At 41.9% G+C, this 13736-nt stretch overlaps 1 protein-coding gene across 1 annotated transcript; it reads left to right on the forward strand.

Annotated features, from left to right (window-relative positions):
• The first annotated feature begins 296 nt into the window (after nucleotides 1-296).
• LOC140316708 (terminal nucleotidyltransferase 4A-like) lies at nucleotides 297-8751 on the forward strand. The gene is made up of 12 exons (XM_072394640.1): nucleotides 297-1214; nucleotides 1376-1499; nucleotides 2906-2952; nucleotides 4058-4178; nucleotides 4342-4449; nucleotides 4535-4663; nucleotides 5106-5319; nucleotides 5777-5903; nucleotides 6055-6158; nucleotides 6248-6429; nucleotides 6542-6679; nucleotides 6777-8751. The coding sequence occupies exons 1-12, from the start codon at nucleotides 520-522 to the stop codon at nucleotides 7212-7214; spliced, it is 2427 nt and encodes an 808-aa protein (XP_072250741.1). The 5' UTR covers nucleotides 297-519; the 3' UTR covers nucleotides 7215-8751.
• Nucleotides 8752-13736: the final 4985 nt, after the last annotated feature.

Here is a 13736-nt window from a genome sequence, read left to right on the forward strand (position 1 = left end):
CAATATAACTTAACATAGAACCTCCCCTGTCCGATAAAACTCTACAACTGTAAACATAATATCACTTGGCTTTAGCTGCTTTATCTTCAAAATGTGAAGCTTGGCAGTACTTTTTTGCGATTTGTGGAGGTTTTTCTTTTAATGCATATTATTTAGTCTATTTTGTGCTGTTTTACAGGGGAAACAACCGTTACAGCATCCGTTTTCTCGACTGTATGTAAATAACTTGACACTTCTTGTAGCGCTGAGGGGTGTGTTCAAAGATTTAAATCCCTCACACATGCGTAGAAGCTGATCCGTGCCACTGGCTACGCCATATTGGCTGGCTTACATGGGGAGTGGAGTTGGCCAAGCTGCCTGATTAACCATACCAGTTTCCGAACATGAAGCTCTTTAAGGACAACAAGTAAATCGGCACCGGATGAGTTTTTAGTTTCCTTGAGTGCAGAGTGTTTAAAATTAGCTAAGTTGCCTGCATTTTCTTTTTCCGTGAAGAGGTTCTCGGCAAACTCGAGTCCAATGGATACCAGGACCGCTTGGATCCAGCCGGAGCAGAAGGGACCGGCCAATTCCCTATGGATGCACATTTGGGAGACTTCCCAAGGATTTCGAGCAAACTCCGGCGTCGACAACCACCTTCACCACCAACGCAACTCTGCTGTGCAAAATGCAAACTCCACGGACTCTCGCGGCGAGTATTGCAGACATTTAGCACCGCTGCCGGGGGTTGTATTTGGGAAACTGTCGAAGCGAGGCGGCGGAGGAGAGAGGGGAAGTGTCCGGAGGAAGGGCTCGTTGTCGCCGTCTTCGTCCTCTCTGGACTCGGAGGCCGACAGCTCGTCGCCCACTGGCTCCTCGCTTCACATCGACAATTTGAACGTCACAGAAGAGGTCAAGCAGTTTTTACACTACGGTGAGCACGAGTTGAACGAGAACAATCTCCGACAGCAACTCCTCCCTCCGCCTTTTCACACTGTTCAGCAACACTGTCGCAGCATGCAACAATCCGGCGGCCACACCCCCACCGGGATGAAAAATCAGCACGGGAACAGGCACTACCATCAGACACATTCATCCGGCCGCAGGAGGCAATTGAACAGAGCCAACACTTTCCACGGCATCAACCCGCTCCTGTCGCTGAGCTTTAACGGACATTGCGTGGACTCTTCTTATAGCTTGTGGAAAACCAGGCGCTACAGCCCGGGCATTAATGGGTAAGGACAGAGGCGAATCAAGTACAATGGCATTCGTGCCATTGTAACGAGGAGGGGGAAAAAAAAGTACACACATTTTAATTTTCCTCCTGTTGTACAGTGTTTGATTCTCTCCAGATTTCACATTGATTTGATCTGATTGATATCTGTCTTGTCATCAGTCTTCATGAGGAAATAGTGGACTTTTTCAACTTCATGTCACCAAGACCCGAGGAGGAAGCCATGAGGAGGGATGTTGTGAACAGAATAAGGGGCGTCATCGAGGATCTGTGGCCTACAGCACGGGTGAGTGTGGCAGGCTGGACGTGGGCCTAGAGTTAACTGTGGGCGCTGTAATCTACTGTGGCCTGTGTTTAGATGTCTTTAGATGATTAACTGAGATGTGAGTACTGCTTATCTTCATAAGTCCATGCTGTTCCTTGCCCCTTTGCTCTGTTCAATATATATATATTTTTTATTGTCTTTTTTCCAATGTTCTCCCAGTGATCTTTAAAAGCCAAGCAAGCAAGTGGTAACTTCCTGCTGTTGCATCTGGTATTCTACTCCTTCACTGACCCTGAGGAAGGCATAGATTAATGACTGTGCCATGGTCCTTTTTTCGTAAAAAGTGGGAACTTTGTATAGCTGCTCTTGAGTTTCACCAGCGTAGTTTATTTGGATCTATTTTGAACAAGCACAACTTTACAAACGTGAGCTTTGTTGACGATCTAAAACTATTTCATGTCAGATTTCGAAAGGCTAAGTTTGTTTTAGATGAGTCAAAAGTGACTCGTGAATTGAGTTCATGATGTTTGCACGTGTAAATGTAGTAATTCTCATCCAGCCATTTTAAAGGGTGGAAGTGGGCCAAGTCGATGCACGCCTGAACAAGCTTCTGTTGCCCTGGTCATGTTTTTAAAAAATTCTAATTCTTAATATATTTTTACTCTGCGTGCCTGGCTTTGATTATCATCTCGACTGTCCGATTGACTTTAGTGTATTTTCAAATGTGAATGAATATTACTGTGGGTGTTTTTGGAGCTTACAACTGCATGTCCAGACAGTTGGCCAGATGTTATCGTTTCTTCTTGTCACTTGTGTGTGTTCCTAAATTTGCTGTGGTGAGTCATTTTCCACTGTGTGCTGCCAACAGACTGTTGGTCTACTTTGAATAAGACTTTTCTTTTTTTCCTCGTGCATTTTCCTGTGAGGATCAATTTTTTATTTTATTTTTTTGTTACTCATCTGAGTTTTGATTCTGTTGATGTGTAGTTATTGTTGCAGAGCATCATTTATCAACAGGAAGACTTGTATTCAGACTATAACTATTGCAATGCAGAGTTTAAATGTGTTGTGAAAATAGGTTGGTCATGCCCCTCTCATTTGGTCTTATCATATATGAGGAATGTTAGATGTGTTCGGTTAGATCAAATATTAGCTTTATCCAACCGGTCGAGTTTATTTACAGGTCACTTGCTGAACCAAACGTGTTGCTTTTGGCAGAAATGGCAGATACTCAGTATCGGCGCCATTTGAGGGGGAAACGTGTGAGGGGGGGGTCAAGTTAAGCAGTATGGCTATAAACTTTGGACATGTCCAAACTGTCTTGAAGGCAAACGTCAGACTATGATGTCACGAGCCGTCCCATTGGTAAAGGTTGGAATGTATTGCGATTTTAATCCCAGTTTCTATTAACTTCTTATTCTCTGCAGGTGGATATATTTGGCAGCTTCAGCACAGGACTATATCTACCTACAAGGTAATGTGTTTTTTTTTTTTTCACTTTTCTGTACAGTCTGACCTTACATGGGCCTCTTTTGTACAGACTCTCAGTGTTGTAGTCTTTAGGGGATTTGAGCACAGTTTTAGTTTCCATATGCTATCAACACTCATTTACTTTTCATTCATTTTCATTAAGCATGTGGTATTTAGAGCTGGTCATGAGAATTGAGCTGTTAGAGTAGTAGGAATAGAAGTGGTGAAAGGAGACAGGTCCAGTCTATTTGCTTTTGAACCCTCCTAAATGAGTGAGATGACTCAGAAGTATCAGCCAGCAGCCAGGATGAGAGCTGTTTGAATTCTCTGAATACTAAGGAAAGATGCCCCAATGCTTCCTCAATCATCTCCTTTAGCAAAGGTTACGCCAGACCAACTTTTTATGAGAGACAAGGGATAATTCCCTCCCACAATTCCTTGCGGTCGTGACTTTTATGGCAACGCTGAATTATTTTCATCCAGTTGTACCAACTGTAATTTGTGTGGATGAATATGAGAACAGGAGGATGAGATGACACTATAACTTTGATAAATAGATATATCTAGACCATCTCTTATACAATATTTATGACATGATTTTCATGTAACGGTGTGTTAATTTCAACACATGAACAATATAAAGCAGTTTTTGTAGAATATTTATTGAACTTTTGTAGTTTCAGTGCCGCAGACCCACAGCTTAGCATAAGTGTGGTCAAAGTCCTTATGTTTTCTTATCATCTGGCCTTAACCCCGTGACGGTTTCCAGGTCAATGAGAAGAGCTTTGGGAAAGGTGATGGGGAGGTAAATCCTGCAGCCCTGTAAGTTGAGATCAGTATATCGGGGAGTAATTCAGTGCGTTATCGTAATGATGATCATAATAGATTTAGAAGCGGGTAATTTGACTAAGCTAATGTGGCGGCTGACTACTCGCCTGCAGTCTGCTCAGTGAGGGACAGAATGAAGAAAGAGTTCGCACAGCAGCTATCTGAGACGTAAATGTTAGTGAGACAGAAACGAAAACGCACCGTTTCCGATCTGTTTTGCAGAAAGTGCACCTGAGTCTTAGGGGATAAAAATCTTAACGGTTCTGCTGTTATGTGTTCAGTGATATTGACCTGGTGGTGTTTGGAAAGTGGGACCATCCCCCGCTGCAAGAACTTGAGCAAGCCCTGAAAAAACACAATGTGGCCGGCCCCTATCCCATCAAAGTCCTTGACAAAGCTACGGTGAGTCACAGAAAGCTTGAATTTTACCATTGACAACTGCGTTCACTGCTAACTCTGTCAAAGATCTTTTAAAAAGGAGATCAGTCCGTTCAGAACAGCCATGAAATGGCCTTTGGCACACCTGCTCCTTTTTTTTATTTATTTTTTTCTCACCTGCGCTCAGGTGCCAATCATCAAACTCACTGATCATGAAACCAAGGTGAAAGTGGACATCAGCTTTAATGTGGAGACTGCAGTCAAAGCGGCACAGTTTATCAAGACCTACCTGAAGGTTCGTCTCTAACACTTGACATCATCACATGTGGCTAACAAAGATGTTGCTCTCTTCTCTGTTAATTTTTCCCTTTCTTTCGTAGAAGTACCCTGTTCTTCCACCGCTGATCTTCGTTTTGAAGCAGTTTCTCTTGCAGAGGGACCTGAATGAAGTCTTCACTGGAGGCATCAGCTCCTATAGCCTCATACTTATGGCCATCAGCTTCCTGCAGGTAGACCTAAACGTGCATTCTTATCATCACTACGTGGATCGCCACAGGGAGCACAATAAGAGTATTCCAAACGCTGCAGACGTTGTAATGATAACGACCACTTTTCAGTTCAGTGTTCGGCATTTGTTCAAATATGGGGAAACTTCTAACAGTGACCTGTTTGAATCCAATATGTAACATGGAAAAGAGCGATTATGCCATTAGAAGTAGTTGACCCCATGTACCAGCAGAGGGTGCTGTTATCATCTTGAGTATGTTTCTACAACTGCACTGACACCTATGTGCTATCCTAAAGGAGCCATTACACTGCACTGCTCGTCTGCTATCTTGCATCCCAAATGAGGCGACTGAGGCACCACACACATTCAGTGTATTTTCTGCTGTGTTCTCCATCAGAGAACTGATCTTTTTTTGAGACTGGATTTGTTCCTGTTCTGTTCAGTTACACCCTCGGATTGACACACGACGCGCCAACATTAATCTGGGCATCCTGCTAATTGAGTTCTTCGAGTTGTACGGCCGCGATTTCAACTACATGAAAACGGGCATTCGGGTGAAGAATGGAGGAGCCTACCTGTCCAAGGAGGAGATGCTCAAAGCCATGGGGAATGGAAACAGGCCATCTATGCTCTGCATCGAAGATCCCATACAGCCAGGTCAGATGTCAATTTGAAGTTGCTCATAAACGTAACATGTCCAGTTCAACCATTCCATTAGAGGATTTGTATGGGAACAGGAGAAAACACACTGACAGCCGATGATTGTTTGTGCAACTAAATGTAACGAAGAACAGAAAAATCTGCGACTGTAAGGATGATCAGTTGTGTAAATGCCTGCACACACTGATTTTGTAACAATGAAAGAAGCAATAACAAAAAAGGGGAAATGATTACTGTATTTCACCAGAAAAAGGAATTTCGGAACTAACTTCATTTTACCTATTGATATCCCTTAAATTGCACTTTAAACTTTGTGGGAAGTCGTCCTTTGAATTCTGACAAACTCTGCTTTAGAATAGGTCTGGAATGAGTTGTTTTATACCTAAATAGATGTCTTGAATGGCTTTGTCCGCAACTGAACTGATGTGCAAATCTCACATTCTGCTCTTCAAAGGCAACGATGTGGGCAGGAGCTCATATGGAGTCCTGCAGGTCAAGCAGGTCTTTGACTTTGCCTACATGGTTCTGAGTCACGGCGTGTCTCCTCTCGCACGGGCGTACCCCAACAAAGAGCATGACAGGTTGGTCTCTTTGACACCGCAGCTGCCTCCCAGGCAGCTATCTTTTTGCTCACAAATGAAAGCATGCCGCAAGACTTCAAAAGTGATGCATGGTTTTGTGAACCCCGTCAAACGTTTCTTCCAAATATTTGCCATGAACTTTTTCTTACAGCACTTTAGGACGAATCATTAAAGTCAGCCCTGAAGTGCTGGCCTACAGGGAATGGACAATAAAGAAGTGGGGAGCCAAGCAGTACGCAAAGTTGGAAAATCATGGCAAGTCTATAGTGTCAGTGTTGTAAAGCAACAGATGCTGCCAGCTCGAAACGAATAGTTCTATCACAAGTATTCTGTGCATTTTCCAGATTTGGAGTCGTGTGAGCAGGATCTTGCAAGACTGATGGTGGTTGAGGATCAAAGGGACACTTCCTCCCCCCTCAGTGCTGACTCCCCCTCGCCTCCTCCAGTCTTTCTCCCGAGCCCTCAGCACCGCTCGTCGTCATCCTCTGCATGCTCGCTCTCCTCTTCCCCCTCTGGAAGTGACATAGTAAGACACAGATTTATCAAATGACTACTAAGCAACTAAGATTCCTTTTACCAACTGCAAAGAGTTTGATCCTGCATGTGCAGCTTTGTTAAGTTCTGTTTATATTTTGCAGGAGTCTGATTCTTCACTGAGCAGCAGCACTGCTATCCAGCTCCAGTCCCTCACACTGGCCTCGGTCCACTCTGTGTTTCAGATGGCTGCTGACCCGAGGGCCACACATCCAGCAGGCTTTATCCACACCGCGCATCAGGTCGGTAGAAGGCTTTTACTGGAATGTAGGCAAGTGTAATGTGGGGTAAATGTAGTCTCCGCAGAATTCTTATGGCATTTTCTTTTTCTTTACACAGGTTCAGATGTCTCTCCCAGAAAATGTCACCATCCACTCAGTCTCTGATTGCCAGTACTATCAAGAGAACCCGCCGACCATCGCTGTCGTGCACCGTCACACAACGCAAGCTGCACAAGTCTCCCAGCACACAAACCCCACAAGTCCTCTCCCCAGCCCTCTCCACCGCCCTCTGCTAGGAGGGCAGCAGGGCCACGCCTACGCCATGAGATCCAATTCTCATGGTTCATTTGAGGCGCACAAACTAGGCTTCAAGCACAACCCAGCTGGCAGCATCCAGGCCCAAAATCACTCTCCAGGTAACTTCAGTCCCCAGCGCAAGTTCGTTCCCCAGGGCCACAACTTGGCATCGTCTTTCAGAAACCAGCACCAGTACAACCGCAGCACCTGGCGACGCAGAAAGAGGGACGCCGTTCCTGCTCTCAACCAGAGCCGATGAAGGAACGCAGCCAATCGTATTTATGTGGGTTTCCACGTTCTGTTGTTGGAGGCTGGAGGAAATGCACCTGCGCTGTGCTTGAATTCACAGGTCAATTCATGTCTCCCACTGCTTGCTGGAAATTTTCAGAAGGCCTCTCATTCTTATTTTATTGCATCAGTGTGAAGTCAGCAGCCCTCCCACTGAACTGGACGTACACCAGCAAAGGCTTGAGTTGATTGACGAGTTCTTATTTGCCAGACTGGAGCCTTCCTTGTCTGTGTCACCACCCAGTTGGTGAAGAGCTGTCAAGTCTTCAGTGTCCATGCAACTTAAACATCATGTGCCATAGTACCAAACCGGTTTATTAGGCCTGATATCTACTGACGATTCGACTTTTACTGGGCCTTTTCTTATGATTTTTTAGGCTCCTTTTGGTCTTCTGAATGCAACTCCCGACTGGCTCAAAACGTGACTCGGAGCTCTTAAAAGTCTGTCCTACAAATTGTACTCTGGACAAAAATGAAGCACTACCTTTCCTTTCTACCTATGCAGCGCAACGCTGACGTTTTCGATGATGTGACGGCACAAGAGAGACATCGTCTCAAGTGCTTAAACTGTGACAACTGTGACGACTGGTTTGAATGTAACAAGTGTGGTTTTTTTCTTTCCCCCCCTTTCTTATTTGTATGTGTTGGTCAAATTTTTGTACTCTTGTTTTTGTCACGGCAAGATTTTTTTTCACATTGGCACTATTTTGTTTGTTCTTTGTTGTCGACACTTTCACCTTATTTTATATTTGTTACATTTATGTGCAATAATGGCTTCTTTATTTTTTTTTTAATTAATTTATTTCACATTTTAGTTTGATTTTAGTTAAGTTTTTTTATTTTTTATTTCTCGACTATATCTGTGCAATAGATGGAACTAAAGGCCTAGACAAAACGTTTGCAAGCGTGTGTATGTGTGAGTATGGCTTTCCAGCAGCAGGGGGCGCTCTGGTTTAACAGCAGTGTGCCGAAACCCCCCCCCCCCCCCCAGGATGCCAACATTTTACTCATGTTTAAATTTCCATTGTATTGTAATCACTTGAAATTTTGCCAACTGCCTGTCCAAATACTTTTCCCACCACTAGTTCCCATTTTAAACATATCACTGAGTATCCAGGCGTTAGAGTTTTATTTAGCCGCGTTTCGTCTTCAGACGATACTGGGGAAATGCACCGAAAGCTGTGTTTACATGTGTCATTTCAGAAATGGTTGGTGCTACTTATTACCAGCAAAGTGCTTATGTTCTGCCTTATATATGCTTTGATTCTGTTAAAGCAACAGGTTACCTGCCTTCTTAACTGACCAAATCTTCCCTTTTGTTCTGTACGTAGCCAGAGCTTTGTGTATTTGTTTCAACAAGCACTGCCAGGGTTACATGGCTTTTATTTTTATGTGTCGCCTCCTGGTGTGTGTGTGGCTCCAGGAGCGGACTTCTATTGCAGTCAGTGATTGTCAGTATTAGCATCATGTCAAACCTCTATCCTTTTTTTTTTTTTCTTCTTCTTAATGAACAAAATGATAGATCAGTTGTCAAAGATTTTCTTCTGCTGTATTTAAAATCAGTATTTCAAAGCTACATAGTTTACACAGTAAACCACAAAAGGACTTTGATCTTGGGACGCCGTACAATCAGTTCGAGCAAGTGTTGGTCGCGTCGGAGCCAAAAGTTACAGACTCGCGTTTCAAGTCCAATTCTACCATACAGCTTACCAAACTCGACACATTGTTGGCATTGTTCGGTTTGTTTTCAGCGCAGCTTTTCAGCAACTTCTCTAGAAGATAATCTGGTTTATTTTCACACTGCAACACACCAAATCCCCAGCTCATATCTGTGTAATGAAGGATGAGTTTCATGTGTAAACGACTGACGTTTAGATGTGTGCCATTTTTTTTCCTTTTTCTTTTTTTATGTAAGTTTTCTATTTTTTTAAATAAACATTTTAAAACTCCTTTTTCTAAAGGGTTTGTTTCTTCAGGTATTTTGCCAGTGCTGCTGAGTAAGGGGAAATTTCATCAAGATATTTCAATTTGTTGTCTCTTGCTCGTCTGTCACCACAATAATTCCTAAAGAGCAACCGTATAGTAAGCCACATGTTATAGAAAACCCATTTTCAGTTCAGGACAGTTCAGAGACTGAGCTGCACTATTACCTTTTTGTGTTGTAATCCCTTGTGGTATCTGAAGGGGGCATTGGTGGACCATGGTCTGGTTCAGCTACATCAAATCCATCAGTATACAGGGTGGCGCAGGATCTAGAAAAGTAGAATATGAATGCAGGCCTTCAATAAAAGCATTCAATGTTTGATAATTAGCCTAATTTTCTTTTCACTCTTTATTTAGACCTGGGGAATAGCACCTGGAAACTAGACTAAAAAAAAAAATCCACATTTCCATCATTTTCTTGTAGCCTATTGTGTTCCCTGCCGATTATGTTGTGATGATATTTCAGCACTGCCACAGTTCATGTTGTTAAAAGCTGGCTTTCTGTTCCTGATGGATATATTGGCCCCATGTGATGAGCACAGGGAAGCACTGACTAGACAAATGTGCATTCAAGTTGATGTGCCAGTGAAATGATCTACTGCCATTGCACAATAGTTCCCCGCACAACTTGAAGCTGCCTGGTTTATGAACTAAATGTTCGCCTTCCTCGAGCAGAAGCAGCACGTGGTCCTGAGGTGGAAGAAGATGCAGCCATTATCCTGCTGCTGAGGCCTGCAGTTATTTAACAGGATTCTTGTCTCACGAGCGTTACATTTCCCCTCTCGAACAAGTCGGGGAAGTTTCCTGTTGCTGACGTTTTGAACAGGGACCAAATAAAGGCTTTTTGAGACTTATGCAAACGATGTTGCATATTCTGTCAGAACACTTAATTTCTCAGTTTCTTCTTTGGGCCACAGCAGCATGTATCATGACTTAGATGTAAGTGATTAAATTTAGGTGAGGTGTCAGGAAAAAGTCAGTTAAATTTATAGAACAGCTGGTGTGTGCAAAAGTTACCCTTCACAGTGCAAGTTGTTTTCTAGAAGTGGGACTTTATGAGAAGAGGGAGACCTTTCTGTTTTACTTGTCACGAGTAAAAACACACAAAAAAAGTTTTTCTTTAATATATTCACAGCATAGAGCGCCACGAACCCACAAGTAGATCCCAGCCAAAGTGGCACAGAAAAAGATAATGTACAGTCGCTTTATTACAGTTAAAACATAATGAGCTTGAAGTGAAAGGTTGGTTTAGTCAGCAACTTGAGGTCTTCTCCACAAGCGAAGATGCCATCTTCTACTCTATTAGATTAAATGACAGAGGCAATTTCTTGTTTATCCATTACACTAAGCAGATTTGAAACACTTTAGATTGTTATTTTAGCTCTACTTGAGTCTCTACCAGCCCTCGAGTGAAGAAGAAATATGGCTCTTTAGAAGCAATGTCTTATCATGCTGACAGTTTTTTTTATCCTGTAAAAAAAGCCACCAGTTGCAGCTGGAAACAGGCTAATGAAAGTAGTAAAATATACTAAAACATGAAGCTAATACACAAATATGCTTTAAATTTCTTTGGTGCTTGTTTCTTTGTTTTTGAAAGTTTATTGTGTTGTGCTAACAACAATACATACTCATACCTTTAGTTTGTCTGATTCATAACTTAGCAATTAGCATCTCACAGGAATTAGCTTCTACATTACTATTACCATTGGAGCCTCTACTAAATGTGCCACGAGACAAATACAACAAAGAAGAACTATCTGAACAATTTAATGAATCAAGTAAACATGCCTGACATTTGAATGCTGATTAAGGGCCAGCTCACAGCTCAAGATCCCACTGGGTCCTTTAAGTTGGGTGTCAATAGAAACAAGTTAAAGGTTGGGGTTAAAATCTATCTATATATGTAATAAGGAAGTCTACTCACATGTACGTTTTATATAGCAGGTTTGCAGTATGGATTTGGTTTTCTAAGTACACTCAATGCCACCAACTGCTTCTTTATTTCTTTGTTTCTTTAGTGCCAGGAAGGTCTGTCTGCCTCTCTTGCTCTTTCTTTGTATCTCTCTGAAATACAGGGAGAAATCTGATCAAAGGCTCTGCCGACAGATTGTTTGTTGTGCTGTCAAAATGTGCGGAGGGAACGTTTTTTCCTATTAGCTTATTTACAACATGGGACCAACTAGGCACCACTGATGAGAATGTTCCATAGAGTGATGATACCCAGAGACATCCTGTTGCTCCAGTGGAAAAGAAAAGAAGATGATTAATTAAAATAAATTGAGGATTGAGGTAATTCATCTATTCAAAGTGGTACTCTTCCACAATGAATGGATATGCCAAAATTGTGTCGATACAGCTATATTTTCATTTGCAACTTCCTCTCTAGTTAAATTCAGAGTGCATCTACCATGTTTCCCTTTTCAGTCATTCTCTTGTCTTCTCTTCATGCATTTATACTCGCAGATCAGAGAGATATGAACACTATCTCTGACTCACTCTGTTTCTATTTAACAATCGATAACACCTACAGGGCTTGAGCAGCAACTCTAACACCAGGAAGCAGGACATTTCACTTTTAACAAGGAGAATCTTTCCAAGTGAAGATCCAGTTAGTGCAAGTGAGGCCCTCCAAGCAGTCAAGTGTGTTTTCAGCAAGAATTTTTGGGTTTGTTTGATGTGTGCCATGAGAGCTTAACCACAGGCTCTCTGGACATGTCAAAGCCAAATATATAGATTTAGTTATCTAAAAAAAATCCCCATCCATTATTTATGGGCCCATGAGACCATGTTAATTAATTTACCTTAAAACTCGTAAGTATCTTTTTCCCTAAATGGTTTCTAAATTCAGAGCATCTTACACCTAACTATAATCCACAGCCTTTAAGCAAAGATATATTTGGTTGTGCTTATTCACAGCTCACTTCAAGGTGTTCACTTGAAACTGCCTTTCTTCTCTAGCTCAGAGAGGCCTGATGGATTCTGTATTCTGCCAGGTAAAATGTCTCCAATCTTGTATACAGATTGCTAATGACCCACAAACGGGGGTATTTTGGTGCTTCAAAGCCTAATTCTCTGTGCAAAGTGGGCCGCCATTTCTCTGTACCCTAAAGAAGAGCCTTTACCAAAGAGTGAATCAGACCACATTACATTTGAATTCGCAGATCATTATTTGTGTTTTTGACATTTTCTACAATAACTTAGTGGCAGGTAGGGTTCATTCTTAATGTTTTACAGGGATGGGTCAACAAACGCTTCGTGATCTGTGACCTCATCTCTTGCTGAGAGATGCTGGTCAGAAAGCTTTTTAGGTAAATGCTACATTCACTACACTCAAAACATCCAGGTTCCATTTAATTGGGACAGATCGGTCAGCCTGACCAGTTTGGCTGAGATATTTCTCAGCCAAACTAACAGCAAAGAGAATAACTCACTTTCTTCCTACTCTAATAATAGACAGAAGGAATGAGGCACAGTGACGCTAAGCCTTTGCTTTTTTTCATTCCAACTGTCTTCATAAAGTTTTTTCTTATTGTCATTTATATGCATAGCACGGAATGTCTTGCAGTTATTTTCCATTCCAATGTGTATATTGGCCCATTCACTCAAAATATGAAGGATTACAATTCTTGTACCTTCAATCATTGCCTTTTTCTTGATGAACTAAAGCATTGAAGCAATTTGTGTTTTTAATTCATGCTCAGATTATCTGGTAACGCAGCCTGTTATTGCATGTGTCTCTTGCAACAGAGAGGATGACACAGATCTTTACATTTCACTCACATTTCAACCTATCTTTTTTTTTGCTCTCATGGGTTTGAAGTAGGTCACAGAATAGGACTGCAGCCTCAAAGCTATTTCCTTTCCTTTACAAGCTAAAATGGCTCCTCTCAGTGTTATGGTTTGTCTGGTAATTTACTCCTAGATAAAATTGTTTGGATTATAGCTTTGTACTTTTTAACTTTTTTTTTTTATTTTGAATAGAAAACAGAGAATGGAAAATTAGAAAATGATCATAAAAAACTGACAGTGGTAGATAACTGACAACAGGAGAAGGGTGACCAGAGTAGCATTGCTATAGACTCTGTTCGAATAAATCAAAGAGGTGTATAAGCATGTATGTCACTAACTACAATGTACTCAATTCCTTGTCGGTCTCAGCGTAGCACACTGTTTGTCTAACAGTTATCAAAAGCAGCTTGAGTAAACTAAGGATAATAGAAGGTTTGTTGATACATATAGTAATTCTTAGGCAGGCAACAGGATGATCAAAACATCTAGTTTTGCAATGGGCAACACAGAAGATGCTTATGGTCAAAGACAGATTTGAATTTGAAGAATGAAAGATCAAACATCCCGTGCTGCAGCATTTATGCAAAATCATTTAATTGGATGTCAGGAGTGTCAGTGTGTGGGGTTCGAAGAAAAATATTGTCGTGACAGGTTAATAATCTGGCTGTTTCTATTTGATTTCAGCCTCAGCGCATTCAAGTTAGCAATAGGCACACACAGT

The sequence above is a fragment of the Leuresthes tenuis genome, unplaced genomic scaffold (genome assembly GCF_036924035.1).
Source record: "Leuresthes tenuis unplaced genomic scaffold, fLeuTen1.0.hap1 SCAF_10, whole genome shotgun sequence".
NCBI classification, from domain to species: Eukaryota; Metazoa; Chordata; class Actinopteri; order Atheriniformes; family Atherinopsidae; genus Leuresthes; species Leuresthes tenuis.

What these genes read in the sequence shown, in the direction of transcription:
- LOC140316708 (XM_072394640.1), top strand. Translation starts at nt 520, where the DNA reads ATGGATACCAGGACCGCTTGGATCCAGCCGGAGCAGAAGGGACCGGCC. An exon ending in ATCTGTGGCCTACAGCACGG is followed by an intron (nt 1,500 to 2,905) that starts GTGAGTGTGGCA and finishes TATTCTCTGCAG; the next exon opens with GTGGATATATTTGGCAGCTT. An exon ending in AAGTCCTTGACAAAGCTACG is followed by an intron (nt 4,179 to 4,341) that starts GTGAGTCACAGA and finishes ACCTGCGCTCAG; the next exon opens with GTGCCAATCATCAAACTCAC.